The sequence below is a fragment of the Tetranychus urticae genome, chromosome 1, assembly GCF_039701765.1.
Source record: "Tetranychus urticae isolate SD_2017Ah chromosome 1, NJAU_TeUrti_SD_1.0, whole genome shotgun sequence".
Classification (NCBI taxonomy): domain Eukaryota; kingdom Metazoa; phylum Arthropoda; class Arachnida; order Trombidiformes; family Tetranychidae; genus Tetranychus; species Tetranychus urticae.
In genome coordinates this window covers 13663513-13679310 of record NC_142958.1, presented here as the reverse complement: position 1 = coordinate 13679310, position 15798 = coordinate 13663513, and the positions used below count along the sequence as shown (strand labels likewise).

Below are 15798 nucleotides of genomic sequence, written 5' to 3'. Positions count from 1 at the left end.
AGGTTATTTTAGTTTATTACAATTGTTAATTGTTAACTTGCATCTGTAGTCATAATTAGAAGCCTTCAAAGCTCAATAATGGCTTGAAACAGTTAATCAAAGCTCATTGTAATCATGCTTCACCATTTGTATAATCATTTTACACATTTTTGGGTTTCTTATGATTGTTCAAATTTTTCTGGTTAATTTGGGTAACAAAACATTGAAAATGGTTAAATTTTTGCTCATCTTTCTTAAGGTTAATTGAAGAGACAAACATTGTTTCCTTGATTGTATTTCAACCATTCTGGTTATAACAATAAGATTTAAAAGCGTAAATGGTTTCAATTACATCTTAATAGTGAAATGTCTGCTAATCAAGGTTCACTCTTAATTTGGTTGAACAGTTAATCAGCTAAAGGTATTATTGAATGGGAAAATGTCCAGCAATTGTTGAGTGGGAATCAATAATCTGCTTCGTTACCATAGAGTTGGTTAACATTGAAATTTGAGTTGAACACTGTTCCTGGTTTTATAACCAAATGACAATTAACTGTATTATCATCGTAATGAGAGTTAATTGCAGTCTTTTTACTCAATTATTGTTACACTTTATTAATGATCCAATGAATATTAAATTACGAGTTTACCATTTTCCAATCAATTTGCTGTTTATTTTGCTTTTTATTTACCTTTTTTTTTACTATTCTTGTTAGTCTGTTGCTTTCAATTTGCACCTAATTGAGATCAACCTTGACATCAATCGTATGTAATGAATTAAGTTTATTGTAAACGGCTGTTTAAATTGTGAAAATGAAACAATCAGGCTAATAATATGATTTGTAATCAATTTTTACTTTCATTTGAGGAGCAACAGTGAAAAAAGAGCTTATTTTAACATTATTTTTACAATACTTTAATGTAATTATCCAGCACGCAATTGAATCAGTTTGGAGTCAGCAAATTGAGTGCAAAAGTTTACCAATTGATTGAGATGGAAAAACAGAATCAGTTGATTGTGATCAACATTGAATTTGATTCTGTCTCTACTTGAGTCTGCCATTGATCACTTTGACTGTTAAGGCTTGCGGACTTTTCTCAACCTTTACCTCAAATGAGTTATGGAAGGTTTACATTATGATTGATATTGGGTTGGTTGAATGCTTTACTAATCATGGTTACAGTTAATTGTTGACCATAAAAGATGATTAGTTAAATGCTCATAGAAAGTAAACAGTTGACCTGGAATAATATTCAAGAGTAAAAATGTGAAAAGTAAATTTGATTTACATTTAGATTCAATTGTAAAGGTGCAAAAATTATCTCTGGTTATTGTTGGTTTTGGGTTTAGTGTTAAATTGAAAAATGAAAGGTTTTTTCAAAGGTTAACTTCATTTCAATTGTTGTTCATTATTTTTCTTTGTTCATTTCTTTGATCATGAATCGGAGCAGCAATAATCTGTTGGGTCGTTTTAAAGTTCAATTTCCTTTGACAAGGATCAGCCTCTCACTCTGAGAATAATCTTGTAACAAAATGAGATAACAATTGTTGGGATAACAATTCACATGATTACAGTTGATAAGAGAACACTTTGAAAATCAATTATTCATCATGAACACAAGTTTACCCGATGATTTTCCCCTATCGCGATCAGAACTTTTGAGTCCCTTAATTTTCTGTCTTCTTTTGCCTTGTCTCAAGCAACTAAACTCTGTGATTGTGGTAAGAGGAGCAAATGTAACAATTACAACATCAGGATTTAACCAACGACCAATTGTTGTGATAAACAATCCTTCTAACAATCAGGGAAATGATCAAAATTCAGACTCGTCACCAGCTCAACCTCAAGCGCCGGGACAAACGCCTGGACAAGGAACTGGACAATCTTCTGGTGCAGCGCCTTCTCCTGGTTCATCTGGTACTCCTCCAAACCCTCCAAACCAACAAGCTATCAATGGTCCAGCAATACCGAACCAATCTCAGGTTTCACCAAACCAAAGGCCTAATAGAACGAGTACTTCTAGACCCAACACTCGACCATCGACTGGATCACCCGATAGTCAACTAATCAATGGAAATAATTTTGGAATTAATTTTCCTTCTTCTCAATCGTTTCCTAGCATTGCCAACCCATTTCAAGTTACTTCATTACCAGGAAACCAAAATAACCCGAAAGCCTTTGAAAGACCAACTGACATTGATAGAGTAACTGGTAACCCAGGTAAGAAGGTTTACATTGTTCATTGAAAACTGGTTAAACTAGAATCAATGTTAATCATCATTTTATCATTTTGTCGTAGGAACATCGTTGTACTTGCAAGGTAACTCAAGGAGACGATTAGCGCGATCAAAAGTTTCCAATCGACAGAATAAACGCCCAGTCAATAGACGAAGAAACAAGGCAACCTTGTCTAATGAGTCAACAATCAATTTACAGAGGCGAGTTAAGGCAAACACTCGAAATGGTTTTCCTTTAAATAGACGATTAATCGGTTCAACAGGTAACAACGCGCTTTCCTGTCGACAGACAATCTGTACTCGTCAACGGCAAACCAACAGCAAAAATTTAGAGTAAATTAATTACTTTAATAATCTAATCTCATCACTTATCTTAATACACACATTTGAATATCTAAAAGTAAATATACCTCAAACAGTGTTGCTTCATTAAGATCAACTGTAAGGCTAGCGTGAGATTGGATAAGATTAAAATGCGAAACACAATTTTTACCTGTTAATTGCAATGATTTTAATAAACGGTACTGAAAAGAGGAAGAAGTGAGGTTTTACGTGCAGAAATAGCTGAAGAGATGATCTGATGATAAAGATGAAAAAAGGAAAAGAGATGAAAATGAAAATGATGTCAACAATTTGTGGTGAAAAAAAGAGTAGAAACACTAATTGTAATGAAATGCTAAATGTGACTTTAATGTTGATTAGCAAGTTTACCAATAGATTTGGAAATTTTGAGCGCAAAGGAATCAGTTGAATGTTTAACTAAATGAGTTGACATTGGGAAAGCAATACAGTTAATAATAAGGTTTAAAATTGTCAACCTGTTGAGGAATGGTGAATGGGTAAAGAGGGAAGAAAAGGTACAATAAAAAAAGGTAAACACGCAACACTGAGTCTTGGTTATATCGTATAACAATCAAGTTAAATGAGTAAACAGGAAACAATGGTTAATTGTTGATTCATTTGGAGGTTATTGTACAGTTTATTGTACGGTTTATTGTATAGTTTAGTGTACAATTGGTCGAAAAAGGTTTAATTGTTAAATTTAGATTGAAAACTATTACTAGAAGGAAGAAGTGGATGAAATGGATTTTTCATGTTAAGGTAAAGATTTGTAAATGTTAAAGTATGGGAATCAAGGATGGGTTTGGGAGTGATTTTGCTAGTGATTAATTATGATAATGGTTGGGGTTAATGGTAATAATAGAATAGGTTTTCAATAATGAATCTGGTTTAATGGGAAACATGAAAATTTCATGAATCTTTTTGATTCTCATTCTATTCCATTTTCTGGTTTGCTTTGCTCTTCGATTTTTACTCTTCATTTTACTCTTCTTTTCACCAATAACATTAAGATTGTTGAACGTGATTTCACTTGATCATGGTGATTATGTTGGTGATGATGATCATGATTCATGATGATGATGATAGCAATGATATCAAAATGTGATTATCAATTTGATGTTCAATTGATAATCAACATTAAAAAAAGAAAGTGTTGAATCTTTTTTTTCGTACAGATAATCATTTCCAATAATCTGTAGTTTACGGGTTAACCTTATTGTAAGCTGATTGAGAGATGTTATTAGATTGGTTAAAGGTGATTTTTTTGCCTCTTTTGATCCGGTTAATTACTGTTAAAAGGTATCAAAGGAATTCATTTGAATAAAAGCAACAATTGATTGTATTGTTGAATGTTAAGAGGATGATTAAAGATGAGAAAAGAAACTGTTGTACAATTAAGTTAACCAGTTGAGTTGTTTATGTTTTTTGTTTGCTTGTTTGTAATGGAAAGTAAAGGTTTTTGAATAGTCAATTCAACTGAATTTCAAAGTGATTTGTAAATTATCAAAGGAATAATAATCATTTATAAATACATATAAATACCTAATCAATGTTGATCATCGTTATTATTAGTTTACCTTTTTATCAACAATCAATGATTGAAAGAAGAAGAAGAAATGGTTATCAATTTTAACGGAGAAAAGGTGATTTTTTTCATCTTCTTTTGGTAAATATTAATATTGAACAGGAATTAAAAAATAGCCAAATAAATGGTTAAAAAGGTAAATTCAAAATCACCCTTCCCTTATCATCTTTTTAATAATAATTATTGCTATTGTTGTCTTTTTTTTCTGGTACCTTTTGATGGTATTGATTTGGGGGAAAACGCGTTTGTTGTGCTCTAACATTGAAGCTCAGTTTGATGAAGGTGTTTGTTGGTGAGGATAAGCGCACTGACGATGAATAAAGGGTTTTTTGGTTCGCATTGTGTAGGTTTGGATATTGTAATAAAACACTCAACACCAAAATCGATGAAGCATTTAAAGATTTGTATTAAACTGAACTCGGCTTCATTTCGGTATAATTGAAGATGATGATAATGGTGGTGGTGGTGGTGGTGATGATAATGATGATGAGAGGAGTGAAAGAATTTAACCGAATCGTAATCTTTTTCATTATAATCGCAAAAAGTTTAATGATTGGTTCTGTTTTGTGATTTGCAATGTTTACAATGAGTTGTGAGCTTTTTTGATTGGAGTGTTTAATGAAACTTTCATTTTTTTTTTTACTTTTCTTTGTTTCACGTTCTTTTATACAATTTTTGTTTGTCTTTTAACACTTTGACCTCAGGAAATTTGAATGATCACAATTAAGGAATGATGGAATGAGAAGAGAAGAGGAGAGAAGAGAGAAAAAAACACAATTAAATATTATATTGACAAAAATCTTTCAATGATGAGGAAAACACTAATGAGAAAGATAGACATGATTGAGATTTGTAAATGATCCGATGACGAGATTTAAATATAATCAGGTAAAGGTAAGTAGGCCAAGGGTAAAGCTAAGGCGTTCATTAGAAGATTGAAAAGACATAATCATTAATAATTAGGATGTAGTTTTACACAACAATCATCAGATTGTAGAGAAAAAAGAAATCATAATTCAGTTACAATTGATAAAAAAATTTGAATACAAGTTTTTGTTTGCGTGCTAATGTCATTTGAGATATTATTGTCTCTATCAAGCGGAAAGGATCGGGAGAACCATTGTTATCTGACGTGAACGGAAATTTGAGTAGTTACACCCTGAGACTCAAGCCTCGTATATATTTATTTGTTTAGTTTTTCTCATTGGTTGAACATAGAGGTTGTGTGTCCATCCTTTTTTACAGCAGTTGTATGATGAGTTGCACGATGAAGATGACAGATGGATGGGCAGTTTGAAAGGCATTTAAGAAAGGGTCTGATCTTTTTTTTTGGTACAATTATTTCCTATTCACTTGTACTGAATCTGGATGATGTCATCATCGTCATCATCAATACTAAGTAGTATTTTAAGGGTTAAATTGGATTTAACTAACTTCTTTTTTGGACCTTGAAGGCTTTCCGGATCTTCTTGTAAAATGTATTTTGGCTGTTTGCTACTTCTTGCTTGTTGTTGTTGACTTAATTTTGATGGTAATCCGGTTGTTGCTGTTATCGGAGCAGATGACGATGATGATGAAGTTGATGATTTTGTCGATGCTGTTTTTACTGTGGTGCTTGTTGTTTTTGTAAAGGTTGATGAGCAAGAAATGGACAATGAAATGGATGATGAGGATGAGGATGATATTTTGTTGCAGTGATTATTGTTATTATTATTGTTGTTGATGATAATATTATTGTTATTAACATTATTATTATTATTATACTCATAATTATTATTTTTGTTACACGTTGAATCACAATTATCCTCCCGCACTCGGCCTAACCTAATCGGTGAAGACCGTTGGTTAATGGATTCTGCAGGAATCACTTTAAGCTTTGGCTGTTGCCTTATTGAATCAAGCAGCTTTTCAAATAAACTAGGCTCCCGGACCGGTGGAGGAGGTAATTTACGATTAGAAGCAGGGACTAGAGGCGGGCGAGATCGAATGAAGTCGAGTATAAGATCATGAGCATCTTTAGTTACTCTAGAAGGTGAGCTTCCATTGACTTTAACCTTATTCAATTTGTACCTTCGAGATCTTATATCATCAAGAAGCATCTCGTACGGCGTTAGCTCAAATTCAAAAGACGGTTTTTCTGTTAAGCTCACTTTTTTCAGCTTAACTCCTTGCCGCAACTCTTGTATAACTTGCATCCAGAGACGAGCCCAATCTGCTAATCTCAGACCCTCAAGAGAGATCAAAGCACCACTAGAATCCGCACAGTCACTCCTATTCCTGGAATGATGATGATGTCCTCCAGAATTAGACATGGAAATGGCACCATTTTTTAGTTCTTCAGTCACAGAGGTAATTTTATGTAGAAAAGAAGATAACTCCATTGCTTCAGCAACCAATGCTCGGCATACTGCTCTGTAATGAATTTCTGCTTCCTCAGCACCCCCAAGGCGACCATTGCACACACTGAGTACCTGCTCAACCAGGTTAGATCCATCAATGAGAAGTGGTCCAAACTCATATTCAGGCGAATCTCTTTCAATTCCTTCATCATTTGACTCCTTGTCTTCATTTTCATCTTCTTTGTCGTCCGTTGAACAGGTTAATCGGTCAATTAATAATTCCAGATTTGGATCCAAGGAACGTTCTTCTTGCGATTCCAGGCCATAATCCAAAGCTAGAAACAGGGTAGCTCCAATGGAAGCAATCAATTTATTGAGAGATGGTGTGAGGCGTTTATGATCAACAGATTCAAGGAAAGATTTTTGATGAACAAAACCATCTTTGTTGATGTATAGATTGGATGGTCCATTGAGTAGATAGAGAGGACGTTTATCGATTAAAGTTGAGATGGTTTTAATGGTTTGATGACACAAGGCCCAACACTGTTCTTCATTAATTGGAGCATTAAATGATTCCAAAATGGAGGAGAGTTTAACACAATTCGTCGAATCAAGTATGTTCCTATCCGATCCGTTTAAGGCATTAGCCATGAAGGAAAAGTAACATGAGTAATCAACTAACTATCTAAAAGGTCGACAACAGATTTTCACAACACAATATCCACTGAATACCTTCTTGGAGTTAAACAGATTTAATGTCTGATGGAAACCAGTTCAGTTCAAATTCAAAACATTATCTCTCTCCCTATCAACCAGTTGTTTTGCTCACAAATCGGGAGCCAAAGTATGACTCACCTCAAGCAAGTTGCTTCAGGCAAGCCATTCAGCCGAAATCGGCTAAACTGAAGCTGATACGTTTCAATCAATAACACTAGAGTTTCTTCTTATAATAAGCAATTTAAATTGTTCAAATTTTGATGAGAAACTTTGGAATTTAGCTTTTTCCAATTTAGTCCTTAAATTAACTTATTCTGGTTTATTAATAAACTATCGATATATAATTCGCCATTTCGATAGAGTCAAGCCGCTCAAGTATCGATAGTATCGTTCACCTTTACATCTGATCGAAAAGATTTATTTACATGGAAAAGCAGCTTTTACATAAGCTGCTTTAGTTAAAAATTTGATGATAGTTTCTAGCTTCATTAAAGCCAACTATCATTTAGAATTTAATTCTGTGCTTAAATTGTTATAATTTATTAACTTTAGTCTAATATTATGAATTACACTTTGTGATTAAGAATGAACAAGTCCAAACGCTTATCGTTTATTGCACCACATTCAGGTCCTGCTGAATCTGACATGCGGCCGTTCGCAGATATCATTAAAAACATTAAAAAACCTGAAGCTGAAGAGAGAACAATAAGACTTGCAATTGATCTGTCTACCTCACAAACCTTTGCTGAGTTCTCATACCCAGAGTTGATTAGAAACGCTAAAGGAAAATTAGACGGTGAAAATAATGATGATAATGAAGACAAAGGCAAAGGATTTTTGGAAGATTTCATTGACAAAGGATATGGTTACGATGAAACGGATCCATTTATTGATAATAGTGAAGCCTATGATGAGTTGGTACCGTCTACGATGTCAACAAAATATGGCGGATTTTACATCAATACTGGACTGTTGGAATTTAAAGAAAGTGAGCAACAAAAAACGAAATCACGACCGCAAAACCACCAAAAGGATAAATCCTCGAATCCACCACTTGTACATTCAAGTATAAAAAAGCGCCCCAAATTATCAGCAGTGAATCTAAATAAACATACAAGTGTCAACCAAATCGTTCAGTCAACCAAGAAGCAAACCGATAACATGAATCCACTTGCCGTTCCAGTTCCGTTCACTCCAGCCCCTCAACAGAAGATCACACCGGCTCCTCAACAGAAGATCACACCGGCCCCTCAACAGAAGAGTACACCAAACCCTCAACAGAAAAGTACACCTGCCCCACAGAAGAGTACACCAGCTCCTCAACAAAAGATTCCATCAGAACCTCAGCAGAGGATTACACCGGGCCCTCAAATGAAGATTTCACCAGCCCCTCAACTAAAGCCAACACCAGCCCCTCAACTGAAGATCACACCAACCCCTCAACAGAAGACTGTACCAGCCCCTCAACAGAAGTTTTCACCAGACTCTCAACAGAGGATTACACCATCTCCGCAACAAAAGATTACACCCGCTCCTCAACTGAAGAGTACGCCAGCCCCTCAACAGAAGTTTTCACCAGACTCTCAGCAAAGGATTACTCCATCCCCTCAGCAGAAAAGTACACCAGCTCCTCAACAGAAAATTTCATCAGAACCTCAACAGAGGATTACACCAGGCCCTCAACTAAAGATTTCACCAGCCCCTCAACTGAAGGCTACACCAGCCCCTCATCAGAAAATTACACCAGCCCCTCAACAAAAGTTTTCACCTGATACTCAACAGAAGTTTTCACCAGACACTCAACAGAGGATTACACCGGTCCCTCAACTGAAGATCACACCAGCTCATCAGCAGAAAATCGTTCCAGCTCATCAGCAAAAGATTGCTCCACCTCGCAAACCTCAAGCACATTTTCCACCACCACAAGCCCATCAACCACCGCCACAAGCTCATCAACCACAGCTACAACATCAAAGAACTTTACAATTTCAATGGCAACAGACATTCGCTGACCTCCCACCACCAATTCATCACCATTTTTGTTATAACCCTCATTGTACAATGCCTCAATGTAAACAGTTTGTAAGATTTCCACCTACTTAATTTGTGCGAAATTTTATTTTGAAAATACAAATAGCTAATATTAATCAATATAATTCACAAACATTACTTTTGTACATTTACAACGTTAAACGAAATGGTTGGCTCAGAACTATTATAAATCTATGAAATTTATTTTTTGAGAGCAATTGGAAGACCATAAATAACTGGAGCGGCTCCAGTTAAGCAAGTGAATCTGCAAGCAGCTCTTGCATTAAGAAGACCTTCCGATAAAGCCCGGAATTTTGCTTTCTTTTCTTCTGTCTCTTTCTTTTCGTTTTCTGGCCAATTAGGTAACCAAAGAGTGAGTAACTTATCAGCAAATCGATCAATATCACCATCAGTTACATCCCAAAGAACTCCGACGTAAGTCGGACAACCATTTATCATGAAGCGATAAGGCATACCAAAGCTGTCAAACATAGAGCCATCGAGAAATAATTTACCACTACAACAACCAACGACTAATGCTGCCGTTCTCAAAGTTACTGAATCAATTCCATCAGGGATCGATTTAAAGTATCTCGAGCCTGCACCATGACCAAAAAAGATGTACAAATCCCTTTTTGTTAGCGAGTCTTTCAAATCTTTCCAATCAGGTGGTTGACTTATACATCCTTTCCAACTTTTTTGAGAGATAAATTTATCTTTAAAACGATTCTCTGTTTTCATTAGATTATTAGTTGGATTCAATAAATAATAAGCGTTGGATGAATTAATTCCTTGGGTGTATAATTTTTCGGTTTTTAAATGAGTTTCCAGCAATGCGGTGAGGAACCTTAATGAAGGAATTCGGAAAATTTGTTGCTTGGTAGAAATAACGTTAGGGAGTGATTCAAAAGGGAATCCTTCGAGTTGCTTGTTCACAATTAATCCAATTGGTCCAAAATTAAGGTTCTGTAGTAAATCTTTTTTCTCGTCATCAGGATAGAATTTTTCAAAAACTTCCATGCAATTATGATAACATTCTTCTAAAATCGTAAATGAAAATTGATTGAATAATAGACACATTGCTGTTTCGAATTGATGAGCGGTTAAAATTGGGAAAGATTCGATTATGCATTCCAAAAGAGCTTCATCACAACAAAGGTCAGGATCAAAAAATTCGTAAACACTCTTCTTGATAGCAGCTCGGAGTTTCTGCATTTTTGAATCTTGAACATCTCCCATAAACAGAGATTTGAATGGTCCTAACCAGGCATCGGCAACACTTTGAAGAAGCATATTTAGACGTTGATCTAGCGCTGTTCTAGCAGACCAAAATGTTTGGCTATCTTGTTTTCTTATTGAAGCATTGGATAATTGAATAATCTCATAGAATTCATCCATGAAATTTCTAGTAAACTAAATTGAGAAAAAGATAAATATTAGAAAATGAATTGAAAATAATAGAAATGAAAAAAAAACCTACTTTATCTGGGTTGCCTTTTATTTTTATCATCACAGTTTTCTTATTCTTTTGCCATCTACTTAATAGAAGGTCAGGAATACCTTTGTCACTCATGTTGTTTGGAATAGAAAAAATTTGCAAAATTCGCCAATTTTCTGGTATTATTTGTGTTTTTTTATGAAAATTTTGGAAATTGATATCTTTGATAGGATCAAAGATAATGTTGTCCAAAGATAACTCCATGGGTACCTTCAACCGTTTTTTATTCTCGTTAGTAAATAAAGCTCGATATCGAATCATAGAAGAATTAGATGATTCGTGTAGATGATATGATGCTGCATTTAAATTCGGTCTCTTCGAAGAGGAATAAAGTTGAAATAGCTGGTAATTAAGATCAGGATATATATCGATTGGTGGATGGTTACAGTAATAAACTGATAGATTTTTTAGACTGTTAATATTTATGTTAATCTTTGATGATGCAGCGGTGACTTCTGAAATCAAATTTGAATGAGAAACAAATACATCTCCATCAACAGTTTGATCATCTATTGTTATACAGTCAATTGCTTCGGTTAGACTATCAATTGGACAGGCAGAGCTTTTACTTGGAGCTGAGAGACTGTTTGATATTGCCAAGGGTTCGGATTGTTCATTTTTAGTTGCACTGTTGTAACGCAAGATTGGGACGATTTTGTTTTTGGATGAGGTGCGAGCCTTCCGAGCAGATGAAGGAGGTTTGATGTTCTCGGCCAATATGATAATATCAGAGTCAGTAGAACTAGCTTTATCACTTGAGATAGAACTATGTCTTGCAGAGTTTCTGGTTACTCTTTTAGGTATTTGTTTTTTAGGTGGATTAATTGTGTGTAAACTTTTCGCATAATCACGTAGCTCTTCCATTTTGTAGTTAGCTTCTCTTTTTGGAGCATTTATTTTATTTGAAATGGTTTTTGTTCTAACAGGTGAAGGTGTTCTACAGGTCAGCATTGGTCTAACCATCTTCTCTTGGATTTCTTTTGAATCAAACTCAGGGAACGAAGGTTTTAAATTGAGGAAGGAGTTTTTGGCCTTGATGAGTTTAAACAGAAGTCTGGCTATGTAATCGTTAATGGTGAAACTGATGCAAGGCACCACAATCTTCGGCAGGAAAGAGGAACAAATGGAAACAACGGAGGAAAAATCATTCTTCTTCGAGTAATAATCAGTTAACATGTCGACCATGTTCAATTTTAAAAGTAGAATATCTGGAATCAATAGAGGAATCAGCTCATCATCTTTGACATGCAGAAATTTGATCAATTTTTGAAACATCGTATCTTGGGAGTTCTCAAACGATTTCATGACTTGTTGCATTTTATCAATTAATTCTGCATCAAATTTTTCTTTGATATAAGAAAAGGTAACTAATAGATCGATGAAGTGGACATTGTAAGGAAATGGTAGACTTGATCCAACGGAATCAAGCATCTTTGCGAATGTTGGTTCATCTATGATATCGTCATCATCGTCTTTAGAATGATTTTTTCTTAAAATTTTCTCAACATCCCAAGCATTTATATGCCCAATATCATGAATACAGTGATCCGATGTTTTTGAATAATCTGAATAATGGGCACTATTATCAGGTAACTCGACGTCAATATCATTGAACGTATTAACAAGTTTAGAGTGCAACTTAGAGGGAGATGATGATTTAGATTGAAGATCGCCAGATTCAGTATTTGTCTTTGAAGTGGACACTATTGTCAACGTTTTAAGTCCATTTTGCAATTTCGCTAAAACTGGTTTGATTTTATCACATTTTAGATCAATAGAAGCTCCGATTTTCAATAATTTTATGGACCTGCATAAGAAAGAATTTGAAATCGTTAGAATAGTAAGAAAAAGTAAAAGAAATAGTCTTACCAAAGAAGAAAACAGTTACGACGAGACAAAGAGAGGAGACAGTTGAAAAAAGGAGATAGCTCGAATGGGAATCCAATGTTTAAATAGAAGGTTTTGGCCAGGTACAGTGCATCCATGGAAAAAGAGTAGATATCATATTTGAACCAAGCGTGATCATCCTCAATAGTATCAGACTCCTTAGGAGGCAAAGCAAGTAAACTTCGGTGCCATCTTTTCAAAATAGTTAAAGAAATATGCAAAGGCTCGAGGAATTCATTGAAATCGCTCGAAAATTGATAGGAAGAAGGAAACTTAGAAGCAAGTAAAAGAGCTAAGCCCTTCAAGTAAAAACGGTTAAGCGTCAGTTTGTTAAGATACTGAGATTGTAGAAATTTTTTTAGTTTAGCTCCACTTTCTTCAGAAGATCCCAGCTTAAGTTCAATTTCGCATTGATCCAGATAAATTAGTCCAGCTTGATAGCTTTCAAAATTTTTCAATTTCATTTGATCCATTGTTTTTTGGGCCATCTGAAGATACTTTCTGGCCTTTGTAACAATATTAAAATCGAGATAAAGACGAATTAAAATGTGATAAGCAGTTAGTAACGACTCTTTTTCCTCTGGCAGAATTTTTCCAGCCAATTCAATCATAAGGCGAGCGCAATGATATTGGTAATCTGGTTGTGAGTAGCACTTGAATATGTTATGAGCCGTTAGAAGCAAAGTATTCAATCTGAGTCCCTCCAAAAGTTTAGCTGGAATTGCTTTGGCGTCACTCAAGGCTTCTCGGAGATATTGAACACATTGTTTTAGAGGTTTCAAAACAGTTTGTTGACAATTTGAGTTGACAAACTGGGGTAGGGAATCGTTTCCATAACGAGATGAATTAGACGCCTCAATATTCGGTAGATGAGATCCAGAAATACCGTCATCATCGTGATTAGAGTCTGGTTGGTCAGTTTGATCCTCTGGTTCAAACTTTTTCTCCTCCTCAGCAACTTTCTCAGAAAAAGACTCCAGTGAGAGGAAAAAGAGATGATATGAAGAAACAGCTAACACTAATAAATTGGATCCTCTGTTTATACATGCACAAGACTCCAATTGGTAATGATCATTAAAAATTTTGATTGCTTGTTTAACCGTTGATATACACTTAGCTTGATCACCTTGGAGCCAGGTAGCGATCTTTAAACCCTCACTTATCTTGGCACAATATTTGCTCTTAGTTGGTTTGGGAGTCGCTCGACAAGCCATCTTAGGCTTATCCATGACTCAGATTGAATATTTTTCACTTTGAACAAAATCAATTTAAAAACTGTTAAAAAAATGAGAAATTTAGAAAACAATTGCAAGACCAAACCAGATGTTTTCAAACAGAAAAACACTTTTTGGCGGGCTTTGCTTCAAGTTAACCGAAGAGTTACTTTTTCAATGAATAACCAAGGGACCATTGAGTAATTTTAACCACTCAGTACTTGTTATTAGACTCTGATTTTTTATTTAAAAATACAATTTAGATTGTTTCAATCTTTCTCGTGTACTACTTAAGCTAATTCACACTAATTTTTAAGTTATTAACTTCATTTACAATTTTGATAGACAAAACTGTTAAGACGTGAATCGCTTTCTGCTTAAAATTTTTGCTTGTCATTTCTATGGAGATTCATCTTCTCATAATGACTGAAAGCAAATTTATAATAAATTAAAAAAATGCTTGCTAACAATTGATCAAATATTGTATCTAAAATTGTAATCTCAAGCATCAAAATATTTGTTACATCTTTATTTTCGTAGCATTTGACGAGAGCGGCTTGAAAAAATTTATGACACAGTGAAACCTCGGCTAAGACACGAATCGATATATCGAAATGTAAATAGCATTCAATTTTATTTTATACAGTGGAGTACCAGATAGTGTCAGTACCAGATAATGTCAGTAGATTATTCAATAGCCCCTCAAACCCTTTGTTTACATTCCCTATAAGAAAGTTTTAATTGAAATTATAAAGAAATTATCAAAAAAGTTCAATATTTCTGACAAATTCAACTCAACTAACGATTCTCAACACAATGACATTAATTTGTTAGACTTTTCCAGCAACTGACTGTAATTTTATTAATCATTGTAATTAATTTTAAATTTTAGCTCGATTAATAGACTTGCTGTGCATATAAGCTATTTCCAGTTACTGACAGTATCTGGTACTTCACTGTACATTTACTGTATTGAAGTAAATCATTTGTTGATTATGCAAATGAATCAGATTCTGATTACCGAATAGTTAGACTATCAGGAAATTGCCTTTCTCACTATTCACCTAACGGTTCAATTTTGTGATTTTCATTTCCAACTTTTCATTTTACAGAAAACAGGAGTTTTCTGGCAGATAATTAATGAACATAAATCAAATAATTGATTGTGTATGAAATCGCATTTTGCCATTTCTAAACACCGCCTATTCGACGAATGTATGAAAATTAACCTTATTATCTGGTTCATCACTGAAAGTTACATTTTGGCATGTATTGACCTGATTTGTGAATCCGCTGAAATTTATGAAGATAAACTTTTCGTAATTTCATAGAGCCAACAAAGCCATCATTTTATACCTGAAGAATATTTCAAGCTTGAAAGGACGCAAAAATATTTTGTAATTTCTGAGCAAAAGGATAAAATTCTGGTTCCTAAAATGACAAATGTCGCAAAATTTTTATGGTTTTTGTAGTTAGCCTCTGGTTGTTTCATCCTTTTCATAAAATTTATACTTCAAGTTTTAAAGAAATGCATTGACCACGAAATAACACAAAATTTCCCTACTCTTGTAAATAAATTTAGTTTGATCAGGAAGCTTCGATTATTCTGCGGATTTTAACCTGACCAATTTACGAATATATTTTGTTCCTTAATGCAATTATAATCCAGTGTAATATTGGTTTAGGGTGATCTAAAGACTCGAGGGATTTTCCATTTATTCACATGTGGATAAAATTACTGGGATGTTACATTGAATAGATTGTTGTTTGCATTTTGTTTAACAGTAAATGCTCAAGAAATTGAAGTTTGGAGCGACTATTAATATATTTTTAGGAGAAAAGTGAAACGAAATTCGAAAAAAAGTTCATAAATAACCAAGAATTAATTGTGAGGGTTAACATGTGTGGGAATCACCTTCTCATCTTGATCATCATCTCTACCATCTTCAAGTTACTCTTTGCTTTAT

General features: G+C 34.3%; 3 protein-coding genes across 3 annotated transcripts; 1 reads left to right on the top strand and 2 right to left on the bottom strand.

Moving 5' to 3' along the window:
• Nucleotides 1-1249: 1249 nt before the first annotated feature.
• On the top strand, nt 1250-2704 carry LOC107360995 (uncharacterized). Its single transcript, XM_015927714.3, has 2 exons — nt 1250-2201; nt 2281-2704. Exons 1-2 carry the CDS (start codon nt 1592-1594, stop codon nt 2553-2555), a joined length of 885 nt encoding a protein of 294 aa, XP_015783200.2. The 5' UTR covers nt 1250-1591; the 3' UTR covers nt 2556-2704.
• Nucleotides 2705-4667: 1963 nt separating this feature from the next.
• Nucleotides 4668-7267, bottom strand: LOC107361354 (protein spire homolog 2). Its single transcript, XM_015928174.3, has one exon. It carries the CDS (start codon nt 7133-7135, stop codon nt 5495-5497), a length of 1641 nt encoding a protein of 546 aa, XP_015783660.2. The 5' UTR covers nt 7136-7267; the 3' UTR covers nt 4668-5494.
• Nucleotides 7268-9300: 2033 nt separating this feature from the next.
• LOC107361264 (uncharacterized) lies at nt 9301-13996 on the bottom strand. The gene is made up of 3 exons (XM_015928047.3): nt 12600-13996; nt 10713-12537; nt 9301-10645 (listed from the first exon to the last, which is right to left on the bottom strand). Exons 1-3 carry the CDS (start codon nt 13844-13846, stop codon nt 9434-9436), a joined length of 4284 nt encoding a protein of 1427 aa, XP_015783533.2. The 5' UTR covers nt 13847-13996; the 3' UTR covers nt 9301-9433.
• Between the last annotated feature and the right edge of the window lie 1802 nt (nt 13997-15798).

Excerpts from the sequence above, each read along its gene's own strand:
- LOC107360995 (XM_015927714.3), top strand. The coding sequence starts at position 1,592 with ATGAACACAAGTTTACCCGATGATTTTCCCCTATCGCGATCAGAACTT. Across the intron at positions 2,202-2,280 it reads TAGAGTAACTGGTAACCCAG|GAACATCGTTGTACTTGCAA; the intron begins GTAAGAAGGTTT and ends ATTTTGTCGTAG.
- LOC107361354 (XM_015928174.3), bottom strand. The coding sequence starts at position 7,135 with ATGGCTAATGCCTTAAACGGATCGGATAGGAACATACTTGATTCGACG.
- LOC107361264 (XM_015928047.3), bottom strand. The coding sequence starts at position 13,846 with ATGGATAAGCCTAAGATGGCTTGTCGAGCGACTCCCAAACCAACTAAG. Across the intron at positions 12,538-12,599 it reads CGTAACTGTTTTCTTCTTTG|GTCCATAAAATTATTGAAAA; the intron begins GTAAGACTATTT and ends TTTCTTATGCAG. Across the intron at positions 10,646-10,712 it reads TAAAAGGCAACCCAGATAAA|TTTACTAGAAATTTCATGGA; the intron begins GTAGGTTTTTTT and ends TTCTCAATTTAG.